The following is a 20,164-nucleotide window of genomic DNA, read 5'->3' as shown; positions in this document are numbered from 1 at the left end:
AAAATGGTATTAAGAAAATCATAAGGAAGAGAAAACATATTTACTATTCATTAAGATGAGGCAGATCATCATAAAGGTCTTTATCCTTGTTCTCACATTGAGTAGGCTGAGGAGGAGGGAGAGGTGGCCTTGCTGTCTCTGGTGGCAGAGGCGGAAGAAGATCCTTGTATAAGTGAACACGCATTTCCAACCCATGTTGTTCAAGGGTCAACTGTGTCTGTATTTTCAACCATTGGACAGTAAGTTGCCCCTTTGCCCCTAAATATTTCAGTGTATATCTTCCAAGAACAAGGACATTATTTTGTGTAACCACAGGATAATTATCAGGAAAGTAACATTGATATAGCGCCATTATCGAATCCACAAGCCTTACTAAAATGTCTTTTTTTTTTTTTTTTGAGACAGAGTCTTACTGTTGTCGCCCAGGCTGGAGTGCAGTGGCGTGATCTAGGTTCACTGTAACCTCCGCCTCCTGGGTTGAAGCGATTCTCCTGCCTCAGCCCCCCAGGTAGCTGGGATTACAGGCATGTGCCACCACACCCAGCTAATTTTTGGAGTTTTAGTAGAGACGGGGTTTCTCCATGTTGGTCAGCTGGCCAGATTTCATCATTTGTCTCAGTATTGTCCTTTGTAACAATTTTTTCCTGGCCCGGTGCTAATCACTGGGAGTGATCACTCCACAGGCTGGAGTCAGTCATTCTGTCTCTTTGGCCTCTAGTTTACCAGGGCTGCCATAACAAATTTTCCACACCCCAGGCAGCTGAAAACAGAACCTTACTCTCTTACAGTTCTGGAGGCCAGAAGTCTGAGATCCATGTGTCAGCAGGGCAGGGCTTTGCTCCCTCTGTGCTGTAGGGGAGGATCCTTCTACCTCCTTCAGCTCCTAGAGGCTGTCAGCAGTTTTTGTGTTTTTTTTGCGGGGTGGGGAGGTTTTTGAGATGAAGTCTTGCTCTGTCTCCCAGGCAGGAGTGAAGTGGTGTAATCTCAGCTCACTGCAACCTCTGCCTCCTGGGTCCAAGTGATTCTCATGCCTCATCCTCCTTAGTAGCTGAGATTTAGGCACCTGCTACCACCACGCCTGGCTAATTTTTGTATTTGTATTTATTTATTTTTTTGATGTGGAGTCTCACTCTGCCATCCAGGCTGGAGTGCAGTGGTGTGATCTCTGCTCACTACAACGTCCACCTCACAGGTTTAAGCGATTCTCCTGTCTCAGCCTCCTGAGTAGCTGGGATTATGGGCACCTGCCACCACGCCCAGCTAATTTTTTGTATTTTTTAGTAGAGACAGGGTTTCTCCATGTTGGTCAGGTTGGTCTCGATCTCCTGACCTCAGGTTATCTACCTGCCTCAGCCTCCTAAAGTGCTGAGATTATAGACATGAGCCACCGCCCCTGTCCCCCGCCTTTTTTTTGAGACGAGTCTTGCTCTGTCGCCTAGGATAGAATGCAGTGGCACGATCTCAGTTCACTGAAACCTCTGCCTCCCAGGTTCAAGTGATTCTCCTGCTCCAGCCTCCCAAATAGCTGGGATTACAGGCGTCCGCCACCACACCTGGCTAATTTTTGTGTTTTTGGTAGAGACAGGGTTTCACCTTGTTGGCCAGGCTGATCTTGAGCTCCTGACCTCAAGTGATCCGGCTACCTTGGCCTCCCAAAGTGCTGGGATTATAGGTGTGATCTACCATGCCTGGCCCTTTTTCTTTTTTTGGATATGGAGTCTTGCACTGTCACCCAGGCTGGAGTGCTTTGGTGCCATCTTGGCTCACTGCAACCTCCTTCTCCCAGATTCAAGCGATTTTCCTGCCTCAGCCACCTGAGTAGCTGGGATTACAGGCATGAGCCACTGTGCTCCACCAGGGATTCGGGTTTTCTAACCAACTTTTAGGTTTTTTTTTTTTTTTTTTTTAATAGAGACGGAGTTTCGCCATGTTGCCCAGGCTGGCCTTGAACCCCTGGGCTCACGCTGTTTGCCTGCCTTGGCCTCTCAGAGTATTGGGATTACAGGTGTGAGCCGCTCTGCCCGGCCCCCGTTTTAGGGCCTTTGTGAGGCTGAGATGTGGGGGGTAGGGGCTGGGAAGGAACAGCCCCTCAGGGCCATGTGGCAGGGTCAGTTGGGCCTGAGGTTTCCCAGCGTGGTTTGAGGGGTGGGTGGACTCTGGGTCGGCTTCCCACCTGCCAGCTGTGTGTCTGGGTGAGTCACTTTGCCTTTCTGGGCTGTTTCCTCATCTGTGAAGTGGTGGTCAGTGCCTACCGCATGGGTTGCTTCGAGGGCCGTGCCTGTGTGGTGCTGGCATCCCTCAGGCTGCAGGCCTTGGTGATCTGAGCAGTAAAGTCCCAGCTCTGGGGGCCTTGCAGATCACCTGGTCCAGTCTAGTTGAGAGGGGAAGGGACTTTCTCGGGGCCACACTGCCAGTGAGCTTCCCAGTGCCTGGCTCAGTGCTTCGCTCCCCCTTACACCTGACGGCACAACCCCGGGGCTCGGGGACACTCATGGATGTCATTTGTGGGAAGTGGCTCAGTTTACCCAACTTCACTGGCTTGTTCTAGTTTGCTCTGTGGGAGACCAAAGAGGAGAGCTTCAGTCCCAGTGGCCCCAAGGGACTGAATTTTTCTCTTTTGGAGATGGAGTTTTGCTCTTGTTGCCCAGGCTGGAGTGCAGTGGCGTGATCTCGGTTCATCACAACTTCCACCTCCTGGGTTCAAGCGATTCTCGTGCCTCAGCTTCCCGAGTAGCTGGGATTACAGGCATGTGCCACCACCCCCAGCTAATTTTGTATTTTTAGTAGAGATGAGGTTTCTCCATGTTGGTCAGGCTGGTCTTGAACTCCTGACCTCAGGTGATCCACCTGCCTCTGCCTCCCAAAGTGCTGAGATTACAGGTATAAGCCATCGCGCCTGGCAGGGCTGGATTTAAAGGTACCATAGAGCCATTTGGTCAGTGTAGGCCTTTCAGATAGATTCTGAGTTGGGGTTATTATTTGTCTGTTTTGTCTAAATCGAGCTAGAACTTGACATCACTTAATAAGACCAGGGAAGTTGACTAAAGGAAGGAAGAGACAGCTGGAGCACAAATATATTATGCTTAAGGTTAATTTTACTAGCCAGGCGCGGTGGCTCACGCCTGTAATCCCAACACTTTGGGAGGCTGAGGTAGGTGGATTACCTGAGGTTGGGAGTTCAAGACCAGCCTGACCAACATGGAGAAACCCCGACTCTACTAAAAATACAAAATTAGCCAGGTTTGATGGCGCATGCCTGTAATCCCAACTACTTGGGAGGCTGAGGCAGGAGAATCACTTGAACCCAGGAGGCAGAGGTTGCAGTGAGCCAAGATTGTGCCATTGTACTCCAGCCTAGGCAACAAGAGTGAAACTCCGTCCAGCTGGGCCTGGTGGCTCACACCTGTAATCCTAGCACTCTGGGAGGCCAAGGCGGGTGGATCATCTGAGGTCAGGAGTTCAAGACCAGTCTGGCCAACATAGTGAAATGCTGTCTCTAAAAAAAAAAGAAACTCCATCTCAAATAAACAAAAAAGATGTTTTACTCTGAGCTTCCTAGTAGCCAAAGTGAAAAAGAATATGTGCTTTGATACTTAGCATTTTTTGGTCCCTGCTCCTCCGAGGAAATGGAACTTTTTCTCATGGTACTGAGCCTAGAAGGCTGGGTAATGCCCAGTGACAGGTGTCAGTAGTCTGGTCTTTATAGCTTCTCCTCGTGGGCACCAAAATGGATGATGAAGTTCTCTGGATGAGGGTGGTGGGGAGAGGGTGCTCCGGCAGAGTGGGCCGTGTGAGCGGCGGCCTGGAGTGTGGCCAAGCCGGTGTGTGCAGGGGAAAGGCAGGCTCTCGCGCTGACCCCGTGGCTCCCTGTCGTTTTAGTTGGGCCATGTGGTGCTCTCTCCAGTCTGGTTCCTGTACAGTCTGCTCATGAAGCTGTTCCAGCACTCCACACCGGCCATCACCCTCGAGAGCCCGGACATCAAGTACCCGCTGCGGCTCATCGACCGGGAGGTGAGTGCCGCATCCTCGTCAGCATCACAGCATTGCTCGGGTGCCTACTCTGCTCTCAGGCCATGGTCCCACTCTGAAGTAGATACTCTTGTCCGCCCATTTTATGGATGGAGAAAGCAAGGTGATGTCCCTTGCTAAGGCTACCAGGAAGTGGCAGAGGGATTTAAACCCGTCTCTCTGTCCGCAGAGCCTGTTGTCTGAACCACACTCACTGACTCATGGAAGGTCAGAGTGGAAGGAACCCTCAGAACATTTAGGCCCAGTCCCCCCTTTATCGGGTAGGAAAGCAGGGGGTGAGAGATTGGAAGATATGGCCTCCTCCTTCCTCCCCTCCCCCAGCGTCATTCCCCACAGCCTGGTACTGCTGGGCCTGGATGCCTTTCACATCTGTGCAGATTCCCTGGGTGCTGTCAGCTGTTTGGGATTCCTCTGCCCTGTTTGATCCTTCCCTCCCCTTCCCCCCGCTTCCCCTTCTTTTCCCTCCCCTCTCCTTTTTCCTTTCCTTTTCTTTTCCATTTTTCCTTTCTTTTCTTCTCTCTTTCCTTCTTTCATTCATTCATTATTTATTTTTTTGAGACATCGTCTTGCTCTGTGTCCCAGGCTAGAGTGCAGTGGTGTGATCTCTGCTCATTGCACCCTCTGCCTTCCAGGCTCAAGCGATTCTCCTACCTCAGCCTCCCGAGTAGCCGGGATTACAGGCGTGTGCCAGAATGCACAGCTAATTTTTGTATTTTTTGTAGAGGTGGAGTTTCGTCCTGTTGCCCAGGCTGGTCAGTCATCCCTGCACCTCCACTTCCCAAAGTGTTGGGCCATGGTGCTCAGCGTGACTCCTTTTTTTTCCAAATCTCTCATTATGATTTAAAACAATCCTCTCGCTCCTTTGCCTTGCTGCTCAGTCAAGACTGCTTCCCTCTGTCACTTGCTCTCTTCAGAGCCCCTCCCTTGCTCTAATTCTGGCCACCCTTAGCAGGCAAAGGAGGGGTGTGGCAGGGAAAACTGAGTCACAGCAGAGAAAGTCATCTGCCACAGCCTCAGGCTTCACAGAAATCTCAGGCCTCCATGGCACGAAGTTTGCTACTTCCTATAACTGTTGGGGCAAGTTTCTGTAATTGTCCCAGAGTTCATGACAAGCAGAGAGAAGCAAAAAAATACAAAATGAAAAGTAAATTACTCATGAAATTTCATTTCATGAGCTAGGCACAGTGGCTCATGCCTGTAATCGCAGCACTTTGGGTGGCCGAAGCGGGTAGATCACCTGAGGTCAAGAGTTTGAGACCAGCCTGGCCAACATGGTGAAACCCTGTTCTCTACTAAAAATATGAAAATTAGCAAGGCATGGTGGCAGGTGCCTGTAATCCCAACTACTTGGGAGGCTGAGGCAGAAGAATTGCTTGAACCCGGCAGGCAGAGGATGCAGTGAGCCGAGATCTCGCCATTGCACTCCAGCCTGGGTGACAGAGCGAGACTCAGTCTCAAAAAGAAAAAAAAAAATCAGATTATCAAAAAAAGAAACTAGTGCGTGCACACCCACCCCTCCACACATCACTGTGTGTGAACATGATACCTAGACGGGGTCTGGCAGGCTCAGGCTGAGCTGTGACCTGGGCCCTCTGCACGGAGCCCTGGGATGTGGCAGCAGGGCAGGGGTGGAGGTCATACTTCGCTGAGTTTTTGTTGTGAGCACATATAAATCACACATTACTTCTGGAATTAAGAAACAACAGTAGGGCTGGGCATAGAGGCTCATACCTGTAATCCCAGTACTTTAGGAGGCCAAGGCCGGTGACCTCACTTGAGGTTGGGAGTTCGAGACCAGCCTGACCAACGTGGAGAAACCCCATCTCTACTAAAAATATGAAATTGGCCGGGCGTGGTAGTGCATGCTTGTAATCCCAGCTACTTGGGAGGCTGAGGCAGGAGATTCACTTGAACCCTGGCTACTTTTGGTGTTTTAGTAGAGATGAGATTTCACCATCTTGGCCAGGCTGGTCTCAAACTCCTGACCTCATGATCCACCCACCTTGGCCTCCCAAAGTGCTGGGATTACAGGCTTGAGCCACAACGCCCGGTCGATAACCTGATTTTTAGCCAGCCAGACAACATGCATCCTTTTAGTATTTCATCCTGGGGATGTTAAACAAGGGACCCTACAGGTCCCTTTGATTGAGCGTGTGGCAGATGTCCTAGGATTGCAGCTTAGCCCCATGTTGTGCCCATGGTGGCTTTGCAGGGCCTGTGGTGGGCGGCTCTGGGTGCCCTGTGCTGTGCCCCCCAGCTGCCCTGCTGGAGGCTGGCCGGCACTGTTATTTCCATCTCTTGTCCTCACTTCTGTTCTTCCTCCAAATATTTTCTGGCATGTGGGTGTCTGACCTTGACCGTTAGGACCAATTGCTCGTCCTGGAATCCACTTCCAGGAGGCCTTGGGGCTCCATTTGCCCCTAGTGCAGAGGCTTCCGGTGGAGTCAGCTTTGAGGCCTGGGCTGCTGGGCAGTGGTCGGTGGGCCGCCTGCATGCCTGATCCTGAGTGGCATCTGCACCGTCTTTCCTGTGATTTGCCTCTGCTCGCACGCGTACGGACGGGTCTCTCCTTGAGGCGGCTGCCCTGTGCTGGAACGCTGCTGAGGTCAGGGAGTTTGTTCTCATACTGAGCCGAGGTGCGCATCTGTGATGCTCTGCCCCTTTGCAGAGGTCTGTTGTCCCCCTCTAAGTGCTGACACAGTGTGTAGACTTTGCCACGTTTGGATGTAAGACACGCTGAGTACCACCCACCTTCTGCGCGCTTCTCCACTCTCCCTCTCCTGGCCGTGCGGTACCTGAGACCCCACAGGGAGTGCACCCTCAGGGCGCAGGGGTTGGTTCCAGCTCTCACTGGAACTCGTTATGTGATTGTCCCTGGCCTCAGCGTAAGACCCGCTTAATAAGACCTCACAGGCTTTAGTCTCAGCTCCATCCCTGGCCTAGCCTGGCTCTTAGCCAGCCCCCTGCTGCCCTGTCTCCTCTGTCACTGTCCCAGCCACTGAACGTGCCCTGGATGCTCCCCCTGTGCAGAGTGGAAGCCTGGCTTTGGGCTCTTGGAGCTCCCGGGCAGGGAAGGCTCGCACTTCCTGCCCCGTGAAGCCACCTCAGTCCTGGCTGCCCCATTTCCCAAGGGGCTCTCAGTTGCCATGGCCTCTGTAGCCCCTCTCTTGGGGTGCAGGCCTGGGCACGTGCAGCCTTGTCTAGCTCTACTCCAGTTTGTGCATCTAGCCGCCGAGTGTTTCCTGCTATTCCAGGCCACTGCTTGAGCTGATGGCAGAGGTGGATTCCTCTCTCCCTGTCCTGGGAGTTTTTTGGGCTGTCTGGCGTCCTCCCTTGGGGAGCCTGGGTTCATTCCCTACACTGGCCACCTTGCATGTGGCCCCTCTGGGCCAGCCGGACAGACATACCCAGCATGCACCTGACCTCAGCACCTCACATGCAATGTGCAGGTGTGTGCATGGCACGTGGTATCAGTGTCACTTCTTACAAGAACACTCAGGGGCACTGGGAAAGGGTGGGGACCCTGAGGCCGAATGGGATGGGGGTTCTGAGGCCTGGGAGCCCCTCTGCCCTGGGGGCCGTCTGTCAGCTGTGGGCCTCTCTACAGATCATCAGCCACGACACCCGGCGCTTCCGCTTCGCCCTGCCGTCGCCCCAGCACATCCTGGGCCTCCCTGTCGGTGAGTCCTGCCCCTGCCGGGCCCACGTGGAGCCTGGCAGGCAGCTGGGGCACTAGATCAGAGAGAGGGGAGCTTTACGTTTCCACCAGGGAGAGCAGGGAAGGCTTCAGGAGGAGGTGACAGCTGCCCTGGGCCTTTGAGGGCGAGTCTATCAAATGAGAATGGGAAGGCCCAGGGTCCCTGGCAGTGGCACAGCAGGAGTGAAGGCGTGGAGGCTGGAAGCTGGAATGTGAGGGGAGTCCCTGGGAGGGTTGGTGGGAGGGGCCGTGGGAGCTGAGGCCAGGCTAGGCTTTGAATGCCGGGCGTGGTGCAGTGGAGTGGGTTGACAAGACCCAGGGGTCACCCGCAGGGATGATCTCTGACCTGGAGTGACCCCGTCCTGTCCTGCAGGCCAGCACATCTACCTCTCGGCTCGAATTGACGGGAACCTGGTCATCCGGCCCTACACACCTGTCTCCAGCGATGATGACAAGGGCTTCGTGGACCTGGTCATCAAGGTGAAGCCTCTGGGTCATGACTGTGGAGGGGGTGGGTGGGTGGCCATGGCAACAGCCCACATCCCACATGGACCCCCTGGACAGGGAAGGCAGGGGGTCGATATGGGATGTATCCATGGGTCCCTGCGCAGCCCAGCCTCGGTCAGGGCTGCCCCACTTCCCCAGGGGCTTGAAGGTGTGGTGGCTTCTAGAGCCCTCTTGGGCCCCCATTCCCCACAGCCTGTCTCTAAAGGCCCAGTGCTCCCTGTGCTGGTTTCTGAGTAAATAGCAAGTCATGGTTTGCCAGCAAAAGCCATGGCCTTGGCAGAGATCAGGGCCAGGTTTCAGGCCAAGTGCCTTTAAACAAGGACAGGCGCCTGCAGCAGAGATGCCAGGAAGGAAGTCCGGCTGGTGGTGCAGACGCTCTTGCTGCGAGGTGTGATGGCACAGCCCCACCCCTGCACTCACGCTCGCTGGGAGATCCCTGGGAGCTGGGTCCCGAGTGTGGGGTGAGGCGAGGCAGCCACTCCACTGTGGTCAGCGGCTGGGCCTCCGTGACACGCAGGCCCCGTTCTTACTTGTTTCCTTGAGAAATGTCCCCCAGGCCTGCTAGGGCAGCATGTGAGGGGCTCATGGGATATTGCCTTGGAGCTGGGGTGCTGGGCTTGCTGGGGTCCATCATGGGGTTGGAGGTGGAGGTTCACAGGAGAAGATGTAGCCATTAGGGTCTGCAGCCCAGAGCCTAAAACACAAGCTGAGTGGAAGTCAGAGGCAGCACGGTGGCCCCAGCAGGGACATTTTTTATGCAAGTTAGAAATACAAGATTTCAGCTGGGCTCGGTGGCTCACACCTGTAATTCCAGAACTTTGGGAGGCTGAGGCAGGCAGATCACCTGAGTGAGGTCAGGAGTTCAAGACCAGCCTGGCCAACGTGGTGAAAACCTATCTCTACTAAAGATATTAAAAAATTAGCTGGGCCGGGCGTGGTGGCTCACGCCTGTAATCCAAGCACTTTGGAGGCCAAGGCGGGTGGATCACCTGAGGTCGGGAGTTCAAGACCAGCCTGACCAACATGGTGAAACCCCATCTTAAAAAAAAAAAAAAAAAAAATTAGCTGGCCGTGGTGTCACACAGCTATAGTCCCATCTACCCAGGAGGCTGAGGCAGAAGAATTGCTTGAACCTGGGATGCAGAGGTTGCAGTGAACCAAGATTACACCACTACACTCCAGCCTGTGCAATAGAACAGGACTCGGTCAAAAAAAGAAAAAAAAAAAAAAATACAAGCTTTCCTGCAGAACAGCAGATGAGAAGCAGCCTAGACCAGTGGCTGTGGGGCCCCACAGCTTCCCTAGCCAAGCACCCTCAGGTACCCCTCGAGCCCCCTTGGTGGGCCGCAGCTGAGGCCATGAGTCTTGCCAGGTCTGGGAGCAGGCACTGGATCTCGAGTGTGGGGAGGGGCACTGGGTCTGCCTGGCCTGGGCTCCTTCCTTGTTGGAGCATCCAGGCCTGGCCTCAGGAGCCTGTCTGGCTGGAGGACACTGAGCACACGGTCATGGGGAAGCCGGTGCTCCTTGCAGGGGACAGGTAGCTGTGACTGAGCTTCCAGGGTCACCAGGGAGATGGGTGGGCTGGCTGGTGAGAGCGGCCCCCTAGCAGGTGACAGTGATGGTGAGATCTGGGGCTGAGCAGGCGCTGAGCAAGTGACGAAGGAAGAAAAGGAGCTTCAGGTGCAAAGGCCCTGAGGTCAGCAGCAGGCTCGAGGATTGACGTGGCTGGAGGGTGGGGGCAAGGGGTGGGAGAGGTCAGTGGGGCTGCACAGGGCCTTGGAGGCCCCAGTAAGGTTTGGAGCTTTGTCTAGAAGCACAGAGGTGGTGATGAGGGCTCACACATCTGTTCACGTTGAAGTCTTTCCGGCCAGATGTAGAGAAGCTATTGGGAGGATTCAAGTTGGGGATGAAAAACTCACAGGTGACCAGGCCCCCGCTAGCTTGGAGACCTTGCTGGCTCCCTTGGTCCTTGGTAAAGGTCAGAGTCCTGGCCTGGCACCCGGGGCCCAGGACAGTGGGCTCTGCCTGCCTCTCCCTGGCCCTCCTCTCCCCTCTGCCTCCATGCCCCGTAGCCACCCTCTGTGCTGAGGCCACAACAGGCTCCCCGCCCCGAGGCCCTGGACACACACTGTCCCTCCCCCAGCTGCCTTTCCCTTCTGCATCCATTAGACTCCCTGGCCAGCGTGCGCCGCTCCTCCTGTCTCCCCATCTCTTTGCGCGTGGGTCGGATCCAGGCGCTTCTCTTTCCCAAGACAGTAATCCCAGAGAGTGCAGGGCAGGAGGTAGTTCCCAACTGAACAAGGTTTTTACAACAGCACAAAACGGAAGGGACTGAATGGCCCTCAGGAGGAGTGTGGCTGAGTGGGCCTCCCGGAGCCTTGACTTTGCTGACAGATGTCATTGTCTCCCATTCGGAGGGGCCCCAGAGACAGCTGGTGAAATGTGAGCGTATCCAGCCCCGCAGTTGGTTGGCCTCGTACACCAGGTTGGCGCCTTGCTTTCCCCGGGGATGTCAGGTGGAGGCTGCCTCCTGGAGGGACGGGTGAAGGATGGGAGCAGGACAGGTACTATTTGGCAGCTGGGCGGATGGGGCCACACAGGAGAAGGCCCCGTGTGAGCCTGAGAGGAGCCGCAGAAGAGGCGCTTCCTCCTGCTGTGGGCAGGCCCGGGAGCTGGAACTGAGGGCTGTGGGGGTGTCTTGCAGGTTTACTTCAAGGACACTCATCCCAAGTTTCCTGCTGGAGGGAAGATGTCTCAGTACCTGGAAAGCATGCAGATTGGAGACACCATTGACTTCCGGGGCCCCAGCGGGCTGCTAGTCTACCAGGGCAAAGGTGATTCGGGTCGGAATCCCCTGATTACAGAGCAGGCTCTGAGAATTGGAGAGATTGGGGGTGCTGGGTGCAGGCCCCTGGCTCTGTGTGGATGGGTGACTCTCGTTGGGCCAGCTGTCCCTCTCTGGGACCTGAATCTCCCTGGCTGTAGAGGGGATAAGTTGTCAGCACAGGGGATGCGGACGGGTGGCTCCTGGGGGCCACAGCTCACTGGCTGCCAGGCTTTGTTTGGTTTTCTCAGCATCTGAAACAAGCAAGCAAGGGGGCGGAGCTGGCCTCCGGGTCCCCAACCTCTCTGCTGCTCCTGCACTGTCCTGACGGCTGGAGCACAATGGCAGCCACCTCCATCCACCTTGGTCCTCAAAGTGTGGGGGCAGGTTCTGCAGCATCTCCAGCCCCTAAGCATGGCACACTGGACAGTTGGCCTCACCCGTTCTTTCTCCCCAGGGAAGTTTGCCATCCGACCTGACAAAAAATCCAACCCCGTCATCAAGACAGTGAAGTCTGTGGGCATGATTGCGGGAGGGACAGGTACGTGGAACCCCCCACTGAGGCGCCCGGTGGCAGATGTTCCCCCACTGAGGCGCCTGGTGGCAGATGTTATGGGTTGGGTCGGGAGTGGTCCTGGCCCGTCTCCCCCTTGTACACCTGAGCGGGGCGGTGCCTGTGAGCAGGCCTTGCTCAGCACGTGGGGGGCCTGGCCGGCTGTCTTGCAGGCATCACCCCGATGCTGCAGGTGATCCGGGCCATCATGAAGGACCCTGACGACCATACTGTATGCCACCTGCTCTTTGCCAACCAGGTCAGTGGGCATCCCTGTGATATGCAAACTCAGCTTTCCCTGAGGGGACTCTGGGCCCGTCAGGTGCTGTCGAGGGGTCTGCATGGCTCTGCTGAGATTCTGGGGATGACCGGAATGGGAGGGGCTCCGAACGTTCTTGGCAGCACATGGAGGGCAGGTGTTGTAGTGCAGAGCCTGTGTCCGGCTGAGGGGGCTGCCTTGTGGGGAGCTCCCTGAACACCCCCTCCCTAGTGGCTTCCTCTAAAACTCAGAACTGCCTTCACCGTGAACACGGTTTGGAACCCACCGGTGGAGCGGGAAGAACGCTGGCCTGGGCTTGGGCCAGTGTGGGCCTGGAGATGGAGGGGCCCATCTTACAAATGACCAGACGTTTGCAAGAAGTCCCTGAGCTACAGGGTGTCAGGGCAGGATTTGAACATTCGTCTCTCTGGCTCCTGATTCATATCCTTGTCCTCAAGCCCACTGCCTGCCTGCCCTGGCCTGCTGTGTGGCCTTGGACCAGCCGCTTTCCCTCTCTGGGCTTCACGCCCTCATCTGTGGAGTGAGCTGATGAAACAGGGTTGTTGCAAGGTCTTTCCAGGGTCAGTGTTTTGAGACTGATGACGTGGATTTGAGGGAGAAGAAGGTACTTGCCTTAGGGTCTTGGATGTGCGTCCTTGGCCCACCCCGCCCTCCAGCTGCAGAAAACAGCCCCAAGGCAAACTGAGATGGCCTTGCTAGGCCCAGGGGAGAAAGAGTCAGAAATTGCAAGCTGGCTGGTGTGGAGGGAGGGAGGGCAGCAGAGGCTTGGTGGCCGTCAGACTGTCTGTCACCTCTACCGGCCATCTTTGCACTGGTAGCGAGGGCAGTGTGGTCGCCTCGTTTTGTACCTCGGCACACAGCCTCTGAGAGGGGCTTGACTGCGCTTGTCTCATAGGAAGTGCTGAAACCAGGGCGTATTTTTATTTTTTAAAAACTATTTTAGAAAACATTTTGTTTTACATTTTTGCCAACCTTAGATGTCTGGCTTCACAGGACACCTGGATTCCTGTGTCTGCTTCGGCACCCCCTCTGTGTAAGGTTTCGAGTCACGCAGCCTCTCCTCAGAGCAGGAGTGAAAAATACCAACAGTGTCTCAGTATTATATGAAAACCGTTTGGCCCCAGGGATTCTCTGAAGGATCCCAGCTCCAGGCGTCCCCACGTGACACTCTGAGAACGGGGCCAGTAGCGTCCTTGCCCCTCCTTTCCTCTCCTTCCTTCCTCCGTGACCTCAGTACTTTGTGTTGAGCTGGGAAGCCCTGAAGTCCCATCCTTCTGTTCATCTGTCATGTGGGTCTCAGCAGCAGCCACCTCACAGGATGGTGCTGAGGATTAAAGCATGAGACGCACTTTGGCTCAGATAGGAAGACTTAACTTTTTTTTTTTTTTTTGAGACAGAGTTTCGCTCTTGTTACCCAGGCTGGAGTGCAATGGCACAATCTCGGCTCACCGCAACCTCCGCCTCCTGGGTTCAGGCAATTCTCCTGCCTCAGCCGCCTGTGTAGCTGGGATTACAGGCACACACCACCATGCCCAGCTAATTTTTTTTTGTATTTTTTGTAGAGACGGGGTTTCACCGTGTTGACCAGGATGGTCTCGATCTCTTGACCTCGTGATCCACCCGCCTCGGCCTCCCAAAGTGCTGGGATTACAGGCTTGAGCCACCGCGCCCGGCCTGGAAGACTTAACTTTTTAAAAAAAATTTTAATTAATTAATTTATTTTTTAAGACGGGGTTTCACCATGTTGGTCAAGCTGGTCTTGAACTCCCGACCTCAGGTGACCTGCCCATCTTGGCCTCCAAAGTGCTTGGATTACAGGTGTGAGCCATTATGCCCGCCCAACTTTTTTTTTTTTTGAGACTGAGTTTTACTCTTGTTGCCCAGGCTGGAGTGCAATGGTGTGATCTCGGCTCAGTACAGCCTCCACCTCCCAGGTTCAAGCGATTCTTCTGCCTCAGCTTCTCGAGTAGCTGGGAGTACAGACATGCGCCACCATGCCCAGCTAATTTTTTATATGTTTAGTACAGATGAGGTTTCATAATGTTGGCCAGGCTGGTCTCAAACTCCTGACCTTCAGTGATCCGCCTGCCTCAGCCTCCCAAAGTGCTGGGATTACAGGCATGAGCCACCACGCCCTGCCTAAAAAGAAAATTACACATAGTTAACACATAGAAAAAAGTCAAAAGATAGACACAAAAATCCTGATGCTTTTTCTTTATGAAGACTTTCAGGTACTTTTTCTTCCATACTTTCTGCATTTTTTTTGTCCTTGCGCTTGTCTGGCCCAAAGCCTGTCCCTGTCTGTGTCCTTACCCCATTAGAGCAGGAAGGGCCCTCAGCCTCCTATCCTCAGAAACTAGAAAAACGGTTCAACACCCCGCCTTCCCTGGGACGTGTTGAGGCTTACGACTCACAGCTCATCTCCTGGAGAGGAGCAAGGAGGAGCTGCTTGCATTTTCCACCACCCTTGCGATTCCCATATTCAGGTGCCTGGGGCCACAGAGAGGGTGGGTGCTGTTCCCCAGCCCTGGGAACAGAGAAGTCACACCTCCTGGGGCTGCCTCCTGGGGAGCATCCACCCTGCCCTCGCCCAGCCTGGGAGCTCAGTAGCAATTTGTTAGTGGGCAGCCCATTCTGGGTGGCAGTGCTCTTTGGCCCCCAGTTTCTGTGAGTCTCATGAGGTCACTGACACCGCACACTGGCCTGAGGAGCCCCGTCTGTCCCTGTGTGACTTGCAAACACCTGGCAACAGCCTGTGATCAGAAGGGGAACAGGTGGGTAGCGTGCTCAGTCAGGTGGGAGATTCAGGAGGAGATCCCTGAAAGCCCTTGCGGGGGTCCAGGATGACATTGGACTGAGTCCTGTAGGGCTCTGTGACAGCTGGGTGGGGGTGCAGGAGTCGTAGGCCAGCCAGGGGGATGGACGTGGGCAAGGCCTGGGAGGGCCAGGTGGGTTGGGGAGTGGCGTCTGTACTTCCTAGTTTCTGGAGGTACAACCTGAGTGAGCTCCCAGAAGGCAAAAAGACCTGCTGGAGGGCGGAGGGTGGCACACCCGGAGCTTCTCACAGGCCTTTGCTTATTGTCTGTTAAAACCCCGGCTGACTGCCTGGAGGTCCTGGCACCCTTCCTGTCTCTTCCGTTTGCTGGTGTGAGGCTCTGCTGACTTAGTTTTCCATTTTTCTTGCTCTCAGGACATGTACGTTTCCCCACATCAGAAGCAGTTCACACACTGAGTTTGTAGCGAATGCCTTCTTCCCGTCGTCAGCAGTTGTGAGGGGCTCCGTAGGCTAGACCAGGAGAGAGGGGTGGCGGGTGAGCTCTGGCTGAGTCCCCTCCTGGGCGCGATGACCAGGCACATCTCTGTGGAGTGTCTCTGGGGTGGTCTCTGCCACCTGCCCCTCCTGATCGCCTGGCCCTGTCCCCTGCAGACTGAGAAGGACATCTTGCTGCGGCCTGAGCTGGAGGAACTCAGGAATGAACATTCTTCGCGCTTCAAGCTCTGGTACACGTTGGACAGAGCCCCTGAAGGTGAGTGAGGGAGGCCCCGCGCTGGCTGGGTGTGAGGTGACGGCCTGCAGCTTATCTGTGCCCAGCCCTTTGCAGCCTTGAGCCTTTGCACGATCTGTGGCACTCACTGTGGCCCTGTGGGAGGGAGGTGGTGTGGCCCTGTCTCACAGATGAGTAACAAGGGTTCACTGATGCCACACAGCGGAAACCACCACAGCCTGGCCAGGAACCCAGGTCCTTGCCTCCAGAGGCAGAGTCCTTTCCTGGGTGCGTTGCACTGCCCGGCTGGGTGGAGAAGGCCGGCATCCTCTCCCTGGGCTGGGCTCACTTTGTGGCAAGTCTTGGGGCAGCGGTGGCGGCTGCTGCTTCCACTTCCCAGCCTGCACTCTCTCCAGCGCTGCGGGGTGCGCCGAGGCCATCTTCTCTCCCATCGTCAGTCCTGGGGAGTGGGCTGGGCCAATGTTGGGGTCACCCGTGTTCCGCCTGGCCAGTGGCTGAGCTGCTTGCCAAGGGAGTTGTGGGGGAGCCAAGATTGCGCAGGAGGCAGCGATTGAGGGCCACCACTTGCAGTGATGTTGCCCTCTGGGAGTTAAAGTGCCCTTCCCTTTTTGGCTTCAGATAATGATGTAGGTACAAGGAATATCACAACTTCTTCCTTGCTCTAAGAAAAGCAAAGCTCAGGCTTCCGAGGGATCATTCTGGTGATGGTTGGCTTCAGGGCTGAGCATCTGTAGGGAGAGGCGGGGACTACGGTAAATTGGAGCGCTTCTGCCAGGTCCAGAGGACACAGCCCCGTCCGCGTGGGCAGTCCCACCGTGGAGGTGCACAGCCCTGTGTGGCCAGGGCTTCTGCTTTTCAAGAGAAGCTGGGGACCTGCGCCTGCATTTTCTGGGAAATTTCTAAGTGTTAGAAGCACTGTTTTTGAACACCGCTTGAGTGCCAGCCTGGGGCCTCATGTCCCACCATCTGCCCCTGCTTTGCCTCCAGCACCTCCTGCAGCCCAACTGTTCCCCCAGGACTCATCCATGGCAGGGGGCGCACACCCTCTGCTGATGAGGGAGCTCTGCCCACACCACCCTCCGCTCTTCCCAGGAAGGAGCACATGGGCTCCTTGGCTGGGTCACCTGGGTCCATCCCTGAAGGAGGAGCTGCCCTCCTCAAATGACCAGCTTGGATCCCAGGCCCTCTGACTGAGAGCCAGGCCTGGGGAGGAGGGTGGATGTGTGGGTTGTCACCGTGTCCGGCCTCCAGCAGGACTGGTAGTCCTGGGTTAGCCCAACCCCTGCAGGGCGGCCCCTCCACCCGGTGTGCTCACAAAGCCAACCTGGCCGCACAGCTGACATTCTAGTGCGGGAGGCTGAGGACTAATGGAAAGCAGATTTCTTAGTAAATTACTGCGCGGGTATAGTGCCGCAGTTCGTGTAATGCAGGAGGCTGAGCAAAGCCAGGCAGCAGGTGGAGTGGAGGTCAGCCAGGGCACTGGTTCTGGGAGTCTAGCTGCCATTTCTCTTCTAGTAAAGAAGAGCATTTATCCTGTGCACATGTGTCCATCTAAAGGGAGGAAATGACAGGCCACTTTGCTCCCTTGTGACTGCAGTTTCTAATATCGTGGGCGGGGCCGGCTCCTACAGCAGGCTTTAGCCTGATCCCTATCTGGGATGAGATCATCCCAATCCCAGGTGCCTGCAGGAGCCCTGCCTTGTTGTCAGAGCAAGACCTGGTCCTGCAGGGCGGCGCCGATGCTGACCCCTGGTGGCAACACGCGGCAGCACCTGCACCACCGCCTAGGGGCAGTTACCTGCCAGTGAGAGGAATAGTTGGGTGGTCTCCTAGGATTTATTTATTGCCATCATGACCCACAATTGAAGGCCAGTTGCTACTGCTGTAGCAACAGATGTAGGCTGAAATTCCAGAGGTTGAGAAAGTGGTGATAGGCCAGTCTGGCTGTAGCATAGCTAAGTGGAGGATGAGGAGAGCAGCGAGGACTCCAGGCGGGTTCAGTGACTGTTTTCCCCGCAGAGCTGCTTTCAGGACAGGTATAGAAAAAAATGCACTAAGAGGCTGGACGCTATGGCTCATGCCTGTAATCCCAGCACTTTGGGAGGCTGAGGTGGGCAGATCACCTGAGGTCAGGAGTTCGAGACCAGCCTGGCCAATACAGAGAAACCCCATCTCTATTAAAAATACAAAATTATTTAATTAATTGCTTTAATTTTCCATGGCTTAAAATAAAAAAATTAAATTAAAAAAATATATAAAATTAGCCAGACATGGTGGCGCATGCCTGTAATCCCAGCTACTTGGGAGGCTGAGGCAGGAGAATCACCTGAACCCGGAAGGCGGAGGTTGCGGTGACCCAAGAATGTGTCATTACACTCCAGCCTGGGCAACAAGAGCGCGACTCTGTTTTAAAAAAAAAAAAGAAAGAAAGGAAAAACACACTGAGCCAGGCACAGTGGCATGCACCTGTTGAGGCAGGAGGATCGCGTGCGCCCAGGAGCTCCAGGCTGGAGTGCATTGTGATCGTACCTGTGAATAGCCACTACATGCCAGCCGGGACAACGCAGCCAATTCCCATCTCTTTATTTATTTATTTTTTTTGAGACAGAGTTTCACTCTTGTTACCCAGGCTGGAGTGCAATGGTGCTATCTCAGCTCACCGCAACCTCTGCCTCCTGGGTTCAGGCAATTCTCCTGCCTCAGCCTCCTGAGTAGCTGGGATTACAGGCACGCGCCACCATGCCCAGCTAACTTTTTGTATTTTTAGTACAGACGGGGTTTCACCATGTTGGTCAGGCTGGTCTTGAACTCCCAACCTCAGGTGATCCGCCTGCCTTGGCCTCCAAAGTGCTTGGATTGCAGGCGTGAGCCACCACGCCCGGCCTTGCCTCTCATTTTTTCAACATCTGGGGAATTCACAGCCTATGGCTGCTCGGTCAGCAGGTTGGTGGCGACACAGCCACACGTCAGCTCACCTGGTCTCTCTCCTCACAGCCTGGGACTACAGCCAGGGCTTCGTGAACGAGGAGATGATCCGGGACCACCTTCCGCCCCCGGAGGAGGAGCCGCTGATGCTGATGTGTGGCCCCCCACCCATGATCCAGTACGCCTGCCTGCCCAACCTGGACCGTGTGGGCCACCCCAAGGAGCTCTGCTTCGCCTTCTGAGGGCTGGGCACAGTCACACGGCCACCTGCCCCGCACGCCCTACGCCCCGTCCACGCTCACCCTGTCACCTCCCCACATCGCACACTGGGGCTCCGGGTTCAGCCTGGCCTGCCCGTGCCCTGGTGCATCACCCGGCTCAGCAGGCCTCCTGGGGCCCCTTTGGGAGCAGGGCTCCGTCCCAGGTGGGCCACGGCTGAGCCTTCAGGGTGGGTCCTGCCGGGCACTTACTGGTTCTTACCAGAGACGCCCCGCCCCATCCCTGTCCTTGTGACCCCTCGTCCACCCCACACACACACTACAAGACCGAGGGCTGCCAGCAGCCCCCTCGGCCCACCCTTCCCGGCCTTGGTCCACAGTCAGGATGTCAGCAGATGCAGATGGGCAGTCCACAGCTGCAGGTGCCAGGGCCCCCCCCAGCCTCACCTGCCGCCACCACTCCTGCCTCAGGGCCGGGCCCAGGCCTCCGCACCTGACACTGCGTGAGACAGCGACACCAGAAAGCCCCCTTGGGGGCGCTGCTCCCCACCCCGGGCTCTGGCCAGCCAGGAGCTTGGCTCTCCTCTGGCTAGAGTGGGAAGAGGGTGCTGGCCACGGAACCTTGGCATTTCCTTCCAACCCATCCAAACACGGAGGCAGCCTTGGGAGCCCCGAGCTGTGGGCTGGGTAGCCCACTGCACAGCCTGGTTGTTTTGGGGTCCTGGGCTGGGGCCACCATCCCCGGCGGCAGGACTCCCATAACCATGTGTGTTTATTCCTGTGTCCTACACCGTCCCCTCCTGCCCTCACCCCCAGCACAGGGGGATTCTGAGCAGTGCCTCGCGTCTGAGGGACGTTGGTGACCTCGACATTGCCTTTAGACTACAGTTTGTGTTAGCCTCTTGTGTATCGGCTTTTCCAGAGTCATTTATGAGCAGAAAAAAAATGAAGTAAACTTTGCTAATATTAACCCTTCTGTAGCTCCTCAAGGGTCTGTGACCTGCATCACAAGGGGTGGGGGGACAGGAAAGGGCTGGGAAGACCCAGCATTTCTTTTTTCTTTTTCTTTTGTTTTTCTTTTTGAGACAGAGTCTCCCTCTGTCACCCAGGCTGGAGTGCAGTGGTGTGATCTCAGCTCACTGCAACCTCTGCCTCCCAGGTTCAAGTGATTCTCCTGCCTCAGCCTCCTGAGTAGCTGGGATTATGGGCACGCACCACCACAGCCAGCTAAATTTTTGTTTTTTAAGAGACAGTCTTGCTCTGTCATCCAGGCTGGAGTGCAGTGGCGTGATCTCAGCTCACTGCAGCCTCCACCTCCCAGGTTCAAGCGATTCTCCTACCTCAGCGTCCCGAGTAGCTGGGATTACAGGTGCATGCCACCACACCCAGCTAATTTTTTTTTTTTTTTTTTTAGTAGAGATGGGATTTCACCATGTTGGTCAGGCTGCTCTCGAACTCCTGACCTTGTGATTTGCCCGGCTTGGCCTCCCAAAGTGCTGGGATTATAGGTGTGAGCCACCATGCCTGGCCAACTTTTTTGTATTTTTAGTGGAGACAGGGTTTTGCCACGTTAGCCAGGCTGGTCTCGAACTTCTGACCTCAAGTGATCCACCTACCTTGGCCTC

At 55.4% G+C, this 20,164-nt stretch overlaps 1 protein-coding gene across 3 annotated transcripts in view; it reads left to right on the top strand.

The window, feature by feature from the left end:
• Positions 1 to 19,509, top strand: part of LOC108297982 (NADH-cytochrome b5 reductase 3) — a 29,131-nt gene extending 9,622 nt beyond the window's left edge. For all 3 annotated transcript variants that reach the window (XM_017520700.2, XM_017520701.1, XM_017520702.1), the window contains exons 2-9: positions 3,880 to 4,011; positions 7,637 to 7,709; positions 8,100 to 8,206; positions 10,938 to 11,067; positions 11,515 to 11,598; positions 11,784 to 11,869; positions 15,318 to 15,417; positions 18,391 to 19,509. In XM_017520700.2, coding sequence (XP_017376189.1) covers positions 3,880 to 4,011; positions 7,637 to 7,709; positions 8,100 to 8,206; positions 10,938 to 11,067; positions 11,515 to 11,598; positions 11,784 to 11,869; positions 15,318 to 15,417; positions 18,391 to 18,563 — 885 coding nt within the window. In that variant the 3' untranslated portion in view covers positions 18,564 to 19,509. The remainder of the gene's footprint in view (positions 1 to 3,879; positions 4,012 to 7,636; positions 7,710 to 8,099; positions 8,207 to 10,937; positions 11,068 to 11,514; positions 11,599 to 11,783; positions 11,870 to 15,317; positions 15,418 to 18,390) is intronic.
• The last annotated feature ends 655 nt before the right edge of the window (positions 19,510 to 20,164 follow it).

This window comes from Cebus imitator, unplaced genomic scaffold (genome assembly GCF_001604975.1).
Source record: "Cebus imitator isolate Cc_AM_T3 unplaced genomic scaffold, Cebus_imitator-1.0 Scaffold865, whole genome shotgun sequence".
Lineage (NCBI taxonomy): Eukaryota > Metazoa > Chordata > Mammalia > Primates > Cebidae > Cebus > Cebus imitator.
The sequence above is the reverse complement of the archived record's forward strand: the minus strand, read 5'-3'. Positions and strand labels throughout refer to the sequence as shown.